This window comes from Hippocampus comes, unplaced genomic scaffold (genome assembly GCF_001891065.2).
Source record: "Hippocampus comes isolate QL1 unplaced genomic scaffold, H_comes_QL1_v1.1 scaffold147, whole genome shotgun sequence".
Classification (NCBI taxonomy): Eukaryota; Metazoa; Chordata; class Actinopteri; order Syngnathiformes; family Syngnathidae; genus Hippocampus; species Hippocampus comes.
The window spans coordinates 1,164,900-1,179,973 of record NW_017805009.1 but is presented as its reverse complement, the minus strand read 5'-3'; the positions used below and the strand labels follow the sequence as shown (position 1 = coordinate 1,179,973).

Below are 15,074 nucleotides of genomic sequence, written 5' to 3'. Positions count from 1 at the left end.
GTTCATATGAAAATACGGTGTCATGTAATTGATCAATTAATTTGAAGTTTGGGTTCTGGAGAGGAATCAAACGCGTGATTTGAAACCTTGGTCTACCGTGATACCATTTTGGCTTTTGCAACCCTTTCTCAGTCTGTTGACTCTGCCTTTACCCATGTTTTTGTTCCCACAGAGGCCCCGTCTTTTGCAGAACCAGGAGATGCAGTCATGGAGAAAATAGCTAACAGCAAGGTCATCATCCCCTGCCCAGCTGAAGGTAACAATAAAATCAAATATTAGGGTCAATAAATACTGTCGACGTATTCTTGTACTCATCAAATTACTTTGTCAGTACTCTGCCTAAGAGACACTGTTGCCTTAGTTTTGTTCACGGATTCTTTGTGAATAAATTAGCCTTCAGGTGTGAGGTAGTGAGCTCGCCATCCCCCACAAACACATAGGGTTGGGAGTGTTACTTTAAAATGTATTCCGATATCGTCTCTAGTGAAATGAAATGTAGCAAGTAATGTAATCCAAGTAACATAATATTAAAATAACGTAACGTGACTATTTTTATCCATCCATTCTCTTCCATTTCTCCGGGGTCGGGTCGCAAGGGCAGAAGCTTTAGCAGGGAAACCCAGACTTCCCTCTCCCCAGCCACTTTGTCCAGCCCTTTGGGCGTTCCTTGATAAGTCAGGAGACATAGCCTCGCGAGCGTGTCTTTGGTCGTACCTGGGGACTCCTACCAGGACGTACCCGGAACCCCTGACCAGGGAGGCTTCCAGAAGGCATCCTGATCAAATGCCCAAGCCACCTCATTTGGCTCCTCTCAATGCAGAGGGGCAGCTGGTATACTCCGAGCCCACTGCCTTGAACCACAAAGTACATGTACGAAGCAGGGGGGCAATAGTATGCCCACACCTGCTTGGCGCCTCTCTCTGTGGGCAACTCCAGAGTGGAAGAGAGTCCAACCTTACTTGAGAGGACTGGTATGAGAGCCCAGGCTTTGTGTGAAGGGGAGACCTATTATGTCTATTTTCTAGTCGGGACTTCTCAACTTCGCAAACCAGCTCCGGCTTCTTCTCTGCCAGAGAGCTGACATTTCATGTCCCTAGAGCCAGTTTCTGTAGCCTCTGGCCGCTGCTCAGTTCACATGGCACAAGACCCCGATGGCCCCTCCCACAGATGGCAAACCCATGGGAAGAGAATTCACATTACTGTGCCCAGTTGGGTCCCATGGGTGCAGTTGCTTACCTTTAAGCCCCGTCTTCAGGACTTGATTACTTTTAATTACTTTTAGAATACTTCATTGACAAATATCCTTTAAAAAAGGACTCTATAGATTATACAGGATCTAAAAATTATACATATTTATCTGGTCTTTTTGTTCATATTAATGTTTAATATGCATGGTTTTGGAATGTGGGAGGAAGACCGGAATCTTCGGAATTCAGATCAAAAAGCTCATCACTGTGAGGCAAACATGCTAATTACTTGTTACGCATGCTGTGCTAATGCTTTAGCAGCATTACTTTGGAAATGCTATCCAAAATGAATCAATCTTCCAGTGAATATAATTTAAACAGTCACTATCCATTCCCTCCAAGTTGCTTTTATACTCGCCGCATTTGGGGAACCCAACGCGTACATATATCCGATGGTCCGTGCCATTAGCCTGAATTAATGGCCAACATAAACTTTCCCAAAGACGAGTAATGGCGGTTCATTGAACTATCTTGTGACCATTTATCCATGTGTTGCTCCATTAACACTGGAAAAGGTGCCGCGAGTTGAAATGTGGGTGAGGGCTCCAATCAACAAACTGCCTCTTTCTGCCCTGCATTAAAAATGTAGAATCAAAAGTTTTAATAAATGAAACCTGTAATCTTTTTTTCTGTAACTGGAGTGGAATACAATTTCAAAAAAGTGTATCTTGATTATGAAACACCGCAGGTAGTCAGAATTACCGGTGAATATTTAACATATGACAGTTCATGCAAAAAAAAAAACAATAAAAAAATAATCGTGTTTGTTTTGTTCTGTGCCGCGCTAACCTATTAACCCTCAAATGGAGAAGGTGAGGGCTGTGTCTAATATGAAACAACAGCTGGAACATCCGCCTGCCTGCTGCATCCATGAGCCACATCTGCTCTGGTGTGCATATGGGCCTGCTGGGAAAGGAATCCTAATGACAGGTTACAGCAAGCAGATAAAGGGCATATACGGCATGTCTGAGGTGCACCGTGATGTACAGAGAGGCACCTGAAGCCATCTACCCCTATCTGCATCTAAGTCAAACAGGCATGCAGTGCAAGCTCACTTGAAACCCAAGTGTTTGCTTGACACAGCCAGAGAGAGAGGCAGTCGGCTGCAGGAAGGAAAAGGTTCTTCACCAGATAACTTCCTTTATGAGGAAGGTGTAACCCAGTTTTGCCTGAGGGGTGTTATTAATTCACCGACAAGAGCAGCATTGCATTTAAAAGGAGTAATCATTTCAGAAACACGTGCTGGGTATCAGTCAGTCTATATCGGCCACTGCAAATAAATTCGAGAGTCAATTAACTGAGTTCTGACACGTAAAATAGAACATCTGTTTGCATTTTCTTCCAGCAATGAGATAACTTTGCTTCCGAGCTCCTTAACTGTAAACATGTGTCCAGAAAGACACCAGATGATAACATCACTTTTTTTTCCCCTGCATGACTCATGGGAATTATTTTTGAGGGTTGAGGAAAGATGTTGTCTCCATTCTTAACACCTTTGTAAATAGACAGACGCGCAGTATTTGGTCAGTCTATACTGCACTGTGCTCTCAACAGTTGTCTTGTGATTCTGTGTTTGGGGCGAGTACCTCATCCTCCCACCTTAGCCTAATTCTGCCTTTCACTCATTTACCACTTCTAGCTGTTTTGTGCCCACTAAGCTATCGAAAACATCTGTTTGAGGCTCCTGAGTCTGAGAATTGTGCCTATGAACTACTCTTACTGCTCCTCTGTATTGGGTCATAAATCTCAATAACACTCAGACAGATCTTTCATTAAACCTTAATTCTACATGTTGGTTGTCCTTTCTTTCTGTCATGGTGCCCTTGAATTTCAATCTGACAGTGAAAGAAAATGCCTGCCCTGCTCTCTAACAGATAGATGCTTTGATTTTTCTTTTTTTTTTTGGAGGGGGGGGGCTGGTTGTCCACTGCTCATAGAGAAAAAAAAAAAAAAAAAATGGTGGTTGTTGTTTTTTTTCAGAGGCTTATTTTAAACGTCACCCATCTCTGTCTTGCAGGCTCTCCACATCCCAAGGTGCGCTGGTTCAAGAATGGCCTGGAGATACATCCTGGACAATCAGAGTTTTCTGTGACGAGGGATGGAGCTCTTGTAATTAGCAGAGCTTCTGCCAGTCACAGTGGCGACTTCAAGTGTGTGGCGACGAACGAGGCGGGCTCTGTCGACAGGAAGACCAGATTGAAAGTGAATGGTAAGACCTCATCCCCACTTCTATAGGGGAAGTGCAAAGCACAACAGACATCTTCTGCTGTCCTGTATTATTTCAGTTCCTCCTGAAATCCAAGATGATGGCCAGGCACACAACCTTACTGTGACCTTAAAGCAGCCCCTCACTCTTGGCTGTGATGCCTTTGGTATTCCCTCCCCGACAATTACCTGGAATAAAGATGGTCATCCTGTGAGTTTGTGACGCTGGTGTCTCATTGATCTGCAACTGCACGTTAACAGACTCAAGCCCTACAACATACCCGACTCTCCATTGCCATCATGTGGTCCTTGTTATAACTACAAGATGACGCTGGGGACAGTGGGATACAGTGTGGTATTTTCATCTGTCCAGGTCGACGGTCCTGGGTTATATCTGCAAAATGGGAACCGTCTGCTCAGAATCTACAGAGTCCAGCCAGAACATGCAGGAATATTTGCTTGCACTGCTCAAAACTCAGCTGGAGAGGCACAAAGAGAATATCATATTGTGGTGCAAGGTGTGAGCTCACAATGCAGCGACCCCACCGATTTGTTAAGTGCCAGGGATTTGTAGTCTGGTGAAAAAATGTCACTTTGATCAGTCCTGATATTAGCGCATCTGCACAATTTAATTATGTCAAATATGAGTTGTGTTATGTATTAAAGAAATCATATTCAGTCATTTTATTCACATTTTTAGAGCAGTCTTTAGTCAGCATTATACTGTCTATATTGCTACCAGAATATTACGTTAAAGCCATGTCTTGTTTTACAAATTCATGAATTGATACAGTAGCTTTACTGGATTTCAAACATTGTGTAACTGTGTATACTGTTGCTGTGCCTATTGCTGTTATTGTTGACGGTATATACAGCGCAGAGAATCCATATTTCTCTTACTAATGTTGTAGGCCTTCGTGAACTTGCCAATACTCTGTACTTGTCCTTGTGAAAATATGCATTCAATGTTAAGTGAATAACACCTTTGCTGTGTGTTAATCTACTGTTGCAGCTCCACCAGTGATCTCAGGAACATCCAAACTACAAGATATAACAGCCGTCCTAGGCCAGGAGGTAGAGTTTCAGTGCAGAGTTAGTGGGCGTCCAGCACCCATCGTGGAATGGAGTCGCGACGGAGAGTAAGCATTAATCGGTTTTCAGACGTTCTATTCCCCAGCAACTCCAAGGCTATGATATCCTCTATGGGTTCTTGCTGTTCTCAGAGTACTGTCCCGTGATGGAGATCCACATGTGGAGTTTCTGGAAGAAGGCCAGGTGCTGAAAGTGAAATCAGTCCGGCTGAGAGATCAAGGACTTTACCAGTGTCTGGCCAGCAACAATGCAGGGACACAGATGCGCCAGTTCAAACTAACAGTGCAAGGTTTCAGTTTTTTTTCTTATCTACTCATAATTATTAGAGGCTTGTTTTAAATCTAATGAAGTATAATGTTAACAAGTGCATTCATTATTGTGTTTCCAGTACACAGAATGAGAGTTATCAAAATAATTACTGTGCCATCGAGGATGAGATTATAGTTGTAAAAGTGTTTTGGTACCCATGTTGTTTTTAGGTTTAAATATTTCAAATGTTGCATGATAAATTTGCCTTCTTTGCAGCTCCTCCGACAATCAAGGGTTCCGGTGAGACCTCAAACGTGTCAGTGGTGCTGGGTTTCTCGATAGTTCTTCTCTGTGATGTAGAAGGTTCACCCATGCCAAGTATCACCTGGTTGAAAGACAACCAGCCCATTGTGTCGAGCCCCCAGCTGACATACACCCAAGGCGGGCAGGCTTTAAGGGTGGGCTCAGCACAAGGTGACAGCACAGGCCTCTATACCTGCCGGGCTTCCAATCCAGCCGGTACTGCTGTCAAGCACTATTCTCTTAGTGTTCTGGGTAGGACGCATTTCTACATGTCTATGACGCTAAATTGTGAAACAGTACTGTACATCTGATTTTGCTTTTCTTCCCTTTCAAGTGCCCCCACAAATAGAGGGGGACTCAACATCTTTAGGCACTCGAGAAGAGAAAGTACGAATCAATGGCAGTTTAACTCTTTCCTGCCTCGCTAAAGGCTTTCCTGAGCCCAAGATTGCCTGGTTCAAAGATGGGCAGGTTAGTGAGACACAGCATTTCCAAGATTACTGTTGCGCCAGACACCTTATAGCACATACTCACAATGTCTATAACCTTGAAAGTTTAATCCTGCAATCTAAGTCATTTTTTTAACTCTTAAGATGTTGACAGGAAGCAACCATGTTGGCATCCAGGAGAGTGGCGCCTACCTGCACTTAGAGAATGCAATGCTGTCCCATGAAGGTCAGTACACATGTGTGGTCACCAACTCGGCAGGAGAAGACAAGAGATACTTCCATGTTTCCATCCAAGGTGTGTTATGCTGTACCAAAGTTACCTCACACACCAGTTGAACATGGGTCTAAACTTGCAAAAACTTGGCGTCACCTTTTTAGTTCCTCCGGTCTTCCACCGCGTGACTAACAGAGAAGCAGCCTGGGGTGTGGAGGACAGGGAGGATGAGGAGAATGAGGACATGGTGGACACGCGCGAAGTAGTCCTCGGCCACCCCATCAGCCTGTCCTGTGAAAGTAATGCAATACCACCACCCAAACTCAATTGGTACAAAGATGGACAGAAGCTCACCAGCGCTGACGGAGCAACATTAATGCCAGGTCAGGTTCGAGGCCATTGTGTGAGCTCATTTTGAGGCCATTGTGTGAGCTCATTTTTGATCATGAAAGACCCAACTGCTCGTCTCGGTTTGTCTTCTCAGGTGGACAGGTGTTACAAATTGCTCGAGTTCAGAAAGAGGATGCAGGAATGTATACTTGTGAGGCTGTCAATGAGGCTGGAGAGGACCACATGCATTTTAAACTGGAAGTCTTGGGTAAGCGTGAAAATTTGCCTCATTTTGTTGCAATGACACTTACAAAATACATGAGAAAAACAATCCATTCTACCATTTGAAATTGTCAGTATCACCCGTGATCACGGGGGCATCAGAGGAGTTTATGGAGGAAATAGGAGCAGTGGTCAACAGCACGGTGGCCCTCCATTGTGATGTAACTGGGCATCCGACCCCAGCTATCTCGTGGCTTCGAGATGGACAGCCAGTTCAAACGGATTCACTGCATCTCGTCAGTGAGGACAAGGCACGACTGCAGGTAAAGCAGTGCTGTCCCATTGAGCCAAGAAATGGAATTTGGATTTAGGAATAACTCTCATCTTTATATAGCTCCTCAGTGTGCAGGTTTCAGACATGGCTGGATACCTGTGTGTAGCAGAAAACAAAGTTGGGTCAGTTGAGAAGCTCTTCAGTCTAACTGTTCAAGGTAAGAACATATATTTTTCATTCTGTTGGATTCACTCTCACCGAGTATTGATAATCAGTTGGTATTTTGATCTTGACACAAGTGACTCATGTCGACAGTATATGTACAATTCACTGTTTTTTGTTATAGTACCACCAAGGATATTAGGCCCGAAAGAGGAAGAGCTGAGTGTCACCGAGGGTCACATGGTGTCATTACTGTGTGATGTCCAAGCATACCCTCCACCAGAAATCATTTGGACCAAAGATGGGCAGATTCTCCACTTCAGTACTGGTATCCACATATTGCCAGGTTAGGTCCAGGAAACAAAAATCAATCGATAATAATGTTCCAATTGTATGTTTTTAATACAGTCTGTTATTATGGTCTTTATTATTCCTTTGTTTTTGTTTTTGTTTTTTTTCTTGAGGGGATAATATGATGCAACTTGCCAAAACACCCCAATGATCGTGAATTATTGGATGATTGTTGAATACTGTATAGATTTTTGAGTATAGATTTTATTAGCATGATGACGAGGCTTTGTTGTTCAGTCCATACATAAATACGGTTTCTGTACGCAGGTGACACAGTCATACATGCATTTCACTGGCATCTGGCCGAAACCTCCCATGTCCGAATGTCTTTTCAAAAATCTATGGGTCATTCCAGAATTGGAGGACATTTTGGCTTCAAAATTCTTGAAAAATAAACCTTCACTTTTCTGATTTTCTGCTACACATGTATTGATAATAGATCATAAACTATCAAAGGCTGGATTAGCCCAGTTTAGATCAATGGTATGATTTTTATTACATGATTTATTTGGTGTTTACAATACCTGTCACTGTAATCAGTGACAGGTATAAGCTGAACAAATGGAAATAGCAGATGAGAAAAGATTTATTTTGTTTTTTTTAATTTGAAATTTGATAGGAAACATGTAGTTCAGGCAAGGCAAATGTTTGTTCATGAACAATTCCAAAGTATATTTAATATGTCCCCCTTTAATATTACAGGTGGCCAGATGTTACAGCTGCCAAGGGCAAGAGCGGAGGATGCAGGACAATATGTGTGCACAGCTTCCAACTCAGCTGGCCAGGACCAAAAGAGTCTACTCCTCAGTGTTTATGGTGAGCCATCTGCACACGCCGGCTTCATACACAGATGATCACATTTCAAGGCATTGTCTCAGCAAAAAAAAAAAAAAAAAATTGTTTACCACAGCTGTGACAGAGAATATGTAGCCCGAAAGTGAATCGTGACAAGTTGAAATGAATCACAATGAGATCATGTCCTCATTCGAAATGCAAACCAACAGTCCTGCCCACCCTGAGGCCTCGTCTTGATGCCGAGTCAGATGTGCTGACCCCGCAGCTTGGCTCCTCTGTAACCCTGCAATGTGAGGCACATGGTGTCCCTGAGCCCGAGGTCACATGGTATAAAAATGGACTCCAACTAGTTACAGGGAATGGACTGCAGACAGATCGCCAGCAGCTGGAGATCACAGGAGTTCAGGTCCGGAAAACTTATCAAACTTATCAACTTATCAAAGTCATGCCATCACTTGACTCGACTGTCACACATTAAATCCTTACTTTGGAAATTGCTTTGCTCCCAGGTGGCAGATGGTGGCACCTATACTTGCAAAGTATCCAATGTAGCTGGCCAAGTCGACAGGACATTCACACTGGCGGTCTATGGTGCGAATATCTCTTTTGCGTTCCGGACGACCGCAGTGAAGCAAGAGTGGTGGACATGGTTTAAACTACGGTGCAATTTTATTTTTACAGTTCCACCTGTCCTTGATGAGCCTCTCCCAGAGGCCCTAAACTTCACCCTGGGCTCTCACGTATCCCTTCGATGTGAGGCCTCGGGGGTCCCTGTGCCAAGCATCACATGGCTCAAGGATGGAACACCTATTGGTAAGACTTTGACAAAGAAATGGAAATACGACAGTAAAGTATCATCCGATGTAAAATTTAAAATTGTCTGTTTCCAGAAAGTAGCCTGCAGTGGCAGTGGTCTATTCGGGGGAACCGCCTAGAGTTGGGGCCTCTTACTCTGTCTCATGCAGGAACTTACACTTGCGTGGCCAAGAACAGTGAAGGACAGGAACAAAAGGATTACATTCTCACAGTGCAGGGTAAAAAATGACATCCATCTACTAAAACAATGGCTGTCAATTCTCATATGAAATTCAAGTGTCATCCATGAAAGAACAAATTATTATTCGCATTGACCAGTTGTCTTTTTCCTATGTAGTGTCACCGACTATTCTGGACTCTGATCATCCATCTGAGGTGAGTGCACCCATAGGAGAAGAGGCAACACTTGAGTGCAAAGCCTCTGGAAACCCCGTACCTCACCTTAGCTGGCTGAAAGACGGCTCGACTTTGGAAGAGTCAGATACACGTCACGTTGCGTGAGTTATTTCCAGCCCACATTTCTTGACAGAATGTATGAGGTCATCGTAATAATACATTATTTGTATTTACAAAGTAGCTCAATTTGTTTTACAAGAGCCTAATCTATTCATCGTTGTCATTCCCCTAAAATTTGGGGAATAAACTGAAAAAAATCATTAGCATCAAAGTTTGTAAGCATAAAAGATGAATGTGTAGAGAAACAAATGGATTTGTTTATGGTACAATCATGGAGAACATTAATAGCAGCTGGTATACAGATGTTCGGTAACTTTTATGATAAATGGAAATGCAACAACCAACCATGTGTTTGACCGTGAGAACGTCGTGGGGCAACAATGATAATAATGAGAATGTTATTTTGGTGTTCGTAGCATTTAAACTATTTTGTACTTGTTATTTACTAGTGTGACTCCTGATGGCAGCACATTAACTTTACGAAGGCTTAGTCCTGAGGATTCTGGAACGTATACCTGCTTGGCTGTCAGTCCTGCTGGCCAGGAGAGCAAGATCTACACCCTTTTTGTCCTTGGTCAGTTTTAACATTCAACTGTCATCATTTTTGATCGAACAATATGCAGTTGTTTGTTTATTTCTTTATTTTTTTGTCACAGTACGTCCATCCATTTTGGGCGAGACCATCGAACCGAAAGTGGTGCAGGCCATACAGGACAGTGCGTTGACTCTTGAGTGCCATGCTGATGGAAATCCTCCACCTCAGATCAGCTGGCTCAGGAATGGACACCCCTTACTTTTATCACCCAATACACGCCTAATCTCTGGTGACTCAGTACTGAGGTCTGTCTGCGGCGCTGATTTGTGTATATGTTGTCAAATTATACATGAAAGTTATGCTGACTGTCCATTTATCTCATTTAGGATTTCTCCTGTGCACTTGTCAGATGCTGGAATTTACACATGCATAGCTCGCAGTCGAGCTGGTCTTGCTGAGCTTAGTTATGACGTCCAGGTCCAAGGTACCATCATTACACACACAGTTAATGTTTCAGGCATAACAACCATGCACCTACTTAGAACTCATTTACAAAGTAGTTCCATCAACTTTCAAAACTGTAATACACCCCCCGACCAAACATAAATGAATTAACTTCCATTGCTCCAATACAGTTGGCATACAGACCCAAGTTTTTTTCCAATTATTACCATATTGGCCCGAATATAAGACGGTGTTTTTTGCATTAAAATAAGACTGAAAAAGTGGGGGTCGTCTTATATTCGGGGTCTAGACATTATACCCATTCGGGACCCTAGATGGCGCCAGATATCATTGAAGCGAATACTGAACTTGACTCCCCAGGCCAAAGTGAACCCCTGTCATGAAGCAAAAAAAATAAAAATAACGGTGGCACGAAGAAGAAAAATAAAAAATAGTGGTAAGAAAGAAAAGAGAAGAAAATTTTTGTTTTGAAGAAAAATATAGAAGAGATAACAGAAAATGGAGAAACGTAGCGACAATCTGGAGAAAAGTGGGTCGAGGATCGGCCAGGTTAACCGGCAGCTGAGAAGTTATGATGTAATTACATTTCAAAAACCAGAAGCCATTCATTTATGAATGTGATTGCAGTTTAGTTTAAATATTCAAATGTTCAGATATTAAGATTTGAGGCAAAATAACATGCTTTTTCTCTATATTGTTATAATCATTTGTTTCAGATGTACTGTAATTATTTTCTGAATAAAAATTAATTTGGTGTTCAAAAAGTCTTTTTTCAAACTTGAGTCTTGAAAAAGAGGGGGTCGTCTTATAATCAGGGCCGTTTTATATTCGGGCCAATATGGTACCACAGTTAGTAGCATTTGGGATTCTGGTACTGCATGTCACAGCGTTATATGTTCTACAGTGCCCCCTGGTGTAGATCATGTTGAACCAATGGAACCAGTGACAGTTGTGAGAGGATCACTAGTAACGCTTACCTGTGAGGCCCGCGGTGTTCCTCCTCCAACCTTGACTTGGATGAAGGACGGCCAGCCAATGTCACTTCACCGGAACTTGTTGCTGGATGGACAGGAGACACGACTGCAGCTGCCTGATGTGTCACCCTCAGAGGCAGGCCTCTACAGCTGTGTTGCCAGCAACCAGGCTGGAAGCAGCACAAAGAGTTTTAATCTCACCATTCTTGGTATTATTATTCATATTGATAATATAATAATTGGCCCGATACTGTCTATATTTTTGTCTGAACACATTTCAACAAAGCGCCTTGAATTCTGATCCAGAGCCTCCAAAGATATCCAAGTCTGGTGCCCCAGAAGAGCTGACGATTGCAGTAAACAACCCACTGGAGTTGGAGTGCTCTGCAGAGGGAGTACCACCCCCTACCCTTATCTGGCTCAAAGATGGTCGTCCGCTGGGCGGAAACAACATCATTCAGGACGATGGACACATTCTCAGTATTAGCAAAATTCAGGTAAAAAAAACCAACAGCTTCTAACAGCCACAAATGCTGCAGTGCACATGCGGTTTAAAGATTTGTTGCAAAAACGTACTGTTGCTCTGAGCTTGATATAAAATATATCATAATTGTGCCTCGGAAAAAATAGGGCATGGCTCAAAGAATTACAGGTTTTAAAGACAAAAAATATAATCTCATAGATCTGCAGACATCTGCATTCAAACAGAGCTGAATCCACTTGTCAGTTAGAAATTGGCACGCATTGCAATGAATGAAAATTTTAGTCTTCATGGTCCAATTCTCATTACCCATTGTAGAAAATGTAGTATTATGCATCAGTTTTCTTTACATTACAGTCCAGTATACTAGAAACACATTAAAAGGCACAGAATCTACATTTGAGACTGGGCATCAGAGTTTTGCAAGAGATAGTCAACCTGACAAACACTGTCTTCTTCAAGGTTGAGGATGCAGGTCTGTATACCTGCTTGGCCAGCAGCCCAGCTGGAGAGGATGGAAGAAACCATTGGGTTCGAGTACAAGGTAAATGAAGAATGAGTTGTACATACTTTGAACTGCGCAATCTGATGTCTTCTGAATTAGTACGTGATTATGCAAACATTGTTCACACTACAGTTCCACCAACCCTTCTTGGCTCTGAAGATGTGAGGACGTTGTCAGTACCACTTAATGGACATTTGACCCTGGAGTGCCTGGCTGACAGTGACCCCTCCCCTGATATAGAGTGGTACAAGGATGAGGTCGAGATGCAGGTACAGGATGTGAACACATTCACAAAGAGTGAGTGAAGTAGAAGAACATCCCTAAGTCACATCCTTTTCTCCAATTAGCTGGGTGGTCGCATCCAGCGGCTTGCAGGAGGCCAGTACCTTGAAATACAGGATGTCAGACCCGAGGACAGTGGCCAGTACAGTTGTGTGGTTAGCAACATAGCAGGAAGCACCAGTCTCTTCTTCATTGTGGAGATTCTCTGTAAATTGCTCTTTTACCAGACATGGTTAAAACTAGTTCGGCACATTGGACCCTAATCATACTTCTGCCTCCCAGTGCCGCCGGTAATAAAGGAGAGCAGCGCAGTGGTGACAGCTCAAATAGGCCAGGATGCAGTTTTACCGTGTGAAGTCGAGGATGGCACGACTCCTGCAATCATGTGGCGAAAAGATGGCTTCCCCATAATCCACGATAACAACAAGTAGGTCTTTATTTTGTGTTAATGTTGTTAAAAGGTTAACATGTTCAGGCTTTTCGATAACAACAAGTAGGTCTTTATTTTGTGTTAATGTGGTAAATAAAAGGTGAACATGTTTAGGCTTTTACCACAACAGCTTGGGTGAATTTTATATTTCTAGTAAACCACGTACTGTACATACTTCAAATGTAGTCAGACTGCTAATTTCGGTGAATTCTTGTAATTTGAAGGATGAATTCACACCTTATCAAAAAGCATTGTACTGAAGCATTTTCAAACAATGTCACAATTAACTAATTTGCAAGAATTTGTCCAAGGATTCCGACAAATAAAATCGCATCATACACATTTGGGTATAAATCCAACGACCTTTTTGTCTTTGAAACTGAATGAGTATGGATAGCATTAAAATCCTATTGGATGTATTTTATGAAAATGATTCAGCATGTGAAATATTTCAGGTACACCATGGTACCAGAAGGCTCCTTACATGTGCATGGGGTTCAGTTGAGCGACGCTGGCCGCTACCACTGCACGGTATCAAACCAGGCGGGCTCAGACCACCGCGGAATCGATCTCAGAGTATTTGGTAAATAGGAAAAAAAACGGAAACTCTGAAATTAGTGACTTGGGTCAACATGTTGGAATCTGCTCTGTGTCGTGTTAGTGGGTCCTTCAATCAGTCCAGGTCCGTTCAACATGACGGTCACCACAGGCATCAGAGCTGTCCTGAGCTGTGAGACAACAGGCATACCCCCTCCTAAAGTGTCTTGGAGAAGGAATGGCTCTCCTCTTGATGCTAGCCAGGGTGCATACAGGTAAATACACACTTTTTTGTGACATTAGTGATCATAATAACAATAGTAAGACATAATATCTTATTTTTGAAGGTTATTATCTTCTGGGTCCCTGGTAATTTTATCGCCAACCAATGAGGATGAAGGTTACTTTGAGTGTACAGCCGTGAATGATGTTGGAGAGGAGCGCAGGGTTATTGAGGTCAATCTCCAAGGTATGGATTTTAAGGTGGTACAAGTCGACAACAGTTTGAAATTCAATAATTGTATTTTTGTGCCTTGCTCTTGTAGTCCCACCATCTATTGAAGATGATGTCACAACAGTCACGGCTGTGAAAATGTCTCCAGTGGAGTTGCCTTGTCATGTCAAAGGCCGACCTCAGCCCACTGTCTCTTGGACAAAAGGTGGAGCCAAGCTGGGCTCTAGAGGAGGAAGTTATCGCATCCTTCCTACAGGTAAGAAACCGTCTCTACTTGTGTTTTAGGGATTATCTCAGTGTCATGCAAAACACTGAGAAGAAAACTTGTCAATTACCCCATTTAAGAGGCAGATAAATATACTTATTTATTCAAGATGTGGTACTGTAGTAAGATTAGGATAACGACGACGGCAGCAGTGGGTCGCCTGTGTTATGACCCATTTGGTCAATAAACCTGCTTAGTAACATCTGATTTATTATTTTTTAAATGAAGCATGATCATCAAATATATAATAATATAATGAACCACTGTAGTTATTGCCCAAAAATGGAACTAAATCAATAATTAATTACGTACATCTGAATGAGAGAAACTAAATTAAGACACAATCAATTGTCTCAGGTGAACATTTATTTTTTCAAGTCATGAAACGCCACAAAATGCTGACCACGTAGAGATTACATGTCAAGTTCAAAATAGAGTTGTTGTAGGCTGAAATGTGGGCATATTTAGACAGACACAAATGACATGCATGACGAAGCTCTTGTTTTTCGTACTGTGTAGTTTGATGTGAGGCCAGGGGTGTTTTGCTTCGTCTGATTGGGGATCGCACGCCGTTGTTTCCACCACTATTTCTCCACTTGGTTCACAAACTTTGCTTCTATGTGGGCCCGTGGAACCTTTGTGCATGTTGCCAGTGAAGTCAAGTTAAAGGGCCTGAGGCATAGGTCAGGGCTCTGTAACAAACCAAATTTGATTCTGCAAGCAATACAAATAAAAGTAGTGAGCGCAATGGATTTCAATGTAAAGCTCCGATCGCACAGAGCGGCACATATTTGCGAAGTGTTTGTGAAGTTCGCGAATGTTGCGTTCTCATCAGGGTCCGTCAGGGTTGGTTCAAGGTTGCAAACTTTTGCCAAATGGTCGTCATCTCCCTTACTTTTCTTGTTGCAACAAGAAAAATGACAAAATCTGTTGGCGAACATCTGACAAACATTTAGTGAACATTTGCGACCTTGAACGAAC

General features: G+C 42.6%; 1 protein-coding gene across 3 annotated transcripts in view; it reads left to right on the top strand.

The window, feature by feature from the left end:
- hmcn2 (hemicentin 2) overlaps positions 1–15,074 on the top strand; it is a 51,667-nt gene that overhangs the window by 24,309 nt on the left and 12,284 nt on the right. For all 3 annotated transcript variants that reach the window (XM_019862763.1, XM_019862764.1, XM_019862762.1), the window contains exons 25-57: positions 173–256; positions 3,265–3,456; positions 3,533–3,663; positions 3,826–3,970; positions 4,465–4,591; positions 4,676–4,833; positions 5,070–5,348; positions 5,431–5,567; positions 5,690–5,840; positions 5,924–6,142; positions 6,244–6,357; positions 6,447–6,634; positions 6,706–6,802; positions 6,932–7,093; positions 7,801–7,914; positions 8,103–8,299; positions 8,403–8,484; positions 8,575–8,706; positions 8,784–8,927; positions 9,047–9,206; positions 9,615–9,739; positions 9,822–10,005; positions 10,087–10,184; positions 11,070–11,348; positions 11,446–11,636; positions 12,083–12,164; positions 12,258–12,394; positions 12,473–12,614; positions 12,690–12,834; positions 13,293–13,420; positions 13,499–13,649; positions 13,722–13,843; positions 13,920–14,084. In XM_019862763.1, coding sequence (XP_019718322.1) covers positions 173–256; positions 3,265–3,456; positions 3,533–3,663; positions 3,826–3,970; positions 4,465–4,591; positions 4,676–4,833; positions 5,070–5,348; positions 5,431–5,567; positions 5,690–5,840; positions 5,924–6,142; positions 6,244–6,357; positions 6,447–6,634; positions 6,706–6,802; positions 6,932–7,093; positions 7,801–7,914; positions 8,103–8,299; positions 8,403–8,484; positions 8,575–8,706; positions 8,784–8,927; positions 9,047–9,206; positions 9,615–9,739; positions 9,822–10,005; positions 10,087–10,184; positions 11,070–11,348; positions 11,446–11,636; positions 12,083–12,164; positions 12,258–12,394; positions 12,473–12,614; positions 12,690–12,834; positions 13,293–13,420; positions 13,499–13,649; positions 13,722–13,843; positions 13,920–14,084 — 4,962 coding nt within the window. The remainder of the gene's footprint in view (positions 1–172; positions 257–3,264; positions 3,457–3,532; positions 3,664–3,825; positions 3,971–4,464; positions 4,592–4,675; positions 4,834–5,069; positions 5,349–5,430; positions 5,568–5,689; positions 5,841–5,923; positions 6,143–6,243; positions 6,358–6,446; positions 6,635–6,705; positions 6,803–6,931; positions 7,094–7,800; positions 7,915–8,102; positions 8,300–8,402; positions 8,485–8,574; positions 8,707–8,783; positions 8,928–9,046; positions 9,207–9,614; positions 9,740–9,821; positions 10,006–10,086; positions 10,185–11,069; positions 11,349–11,445; positions 11,637–12,082; positions 12,165–12,257; positions 12,395–12,472; positions 12,615–12,689; positions 12,835–13,292; positions 13,421–13,498; positions 13,650–13,721; positions 13,844–13,919; positions 14,085–15,074) is intronic.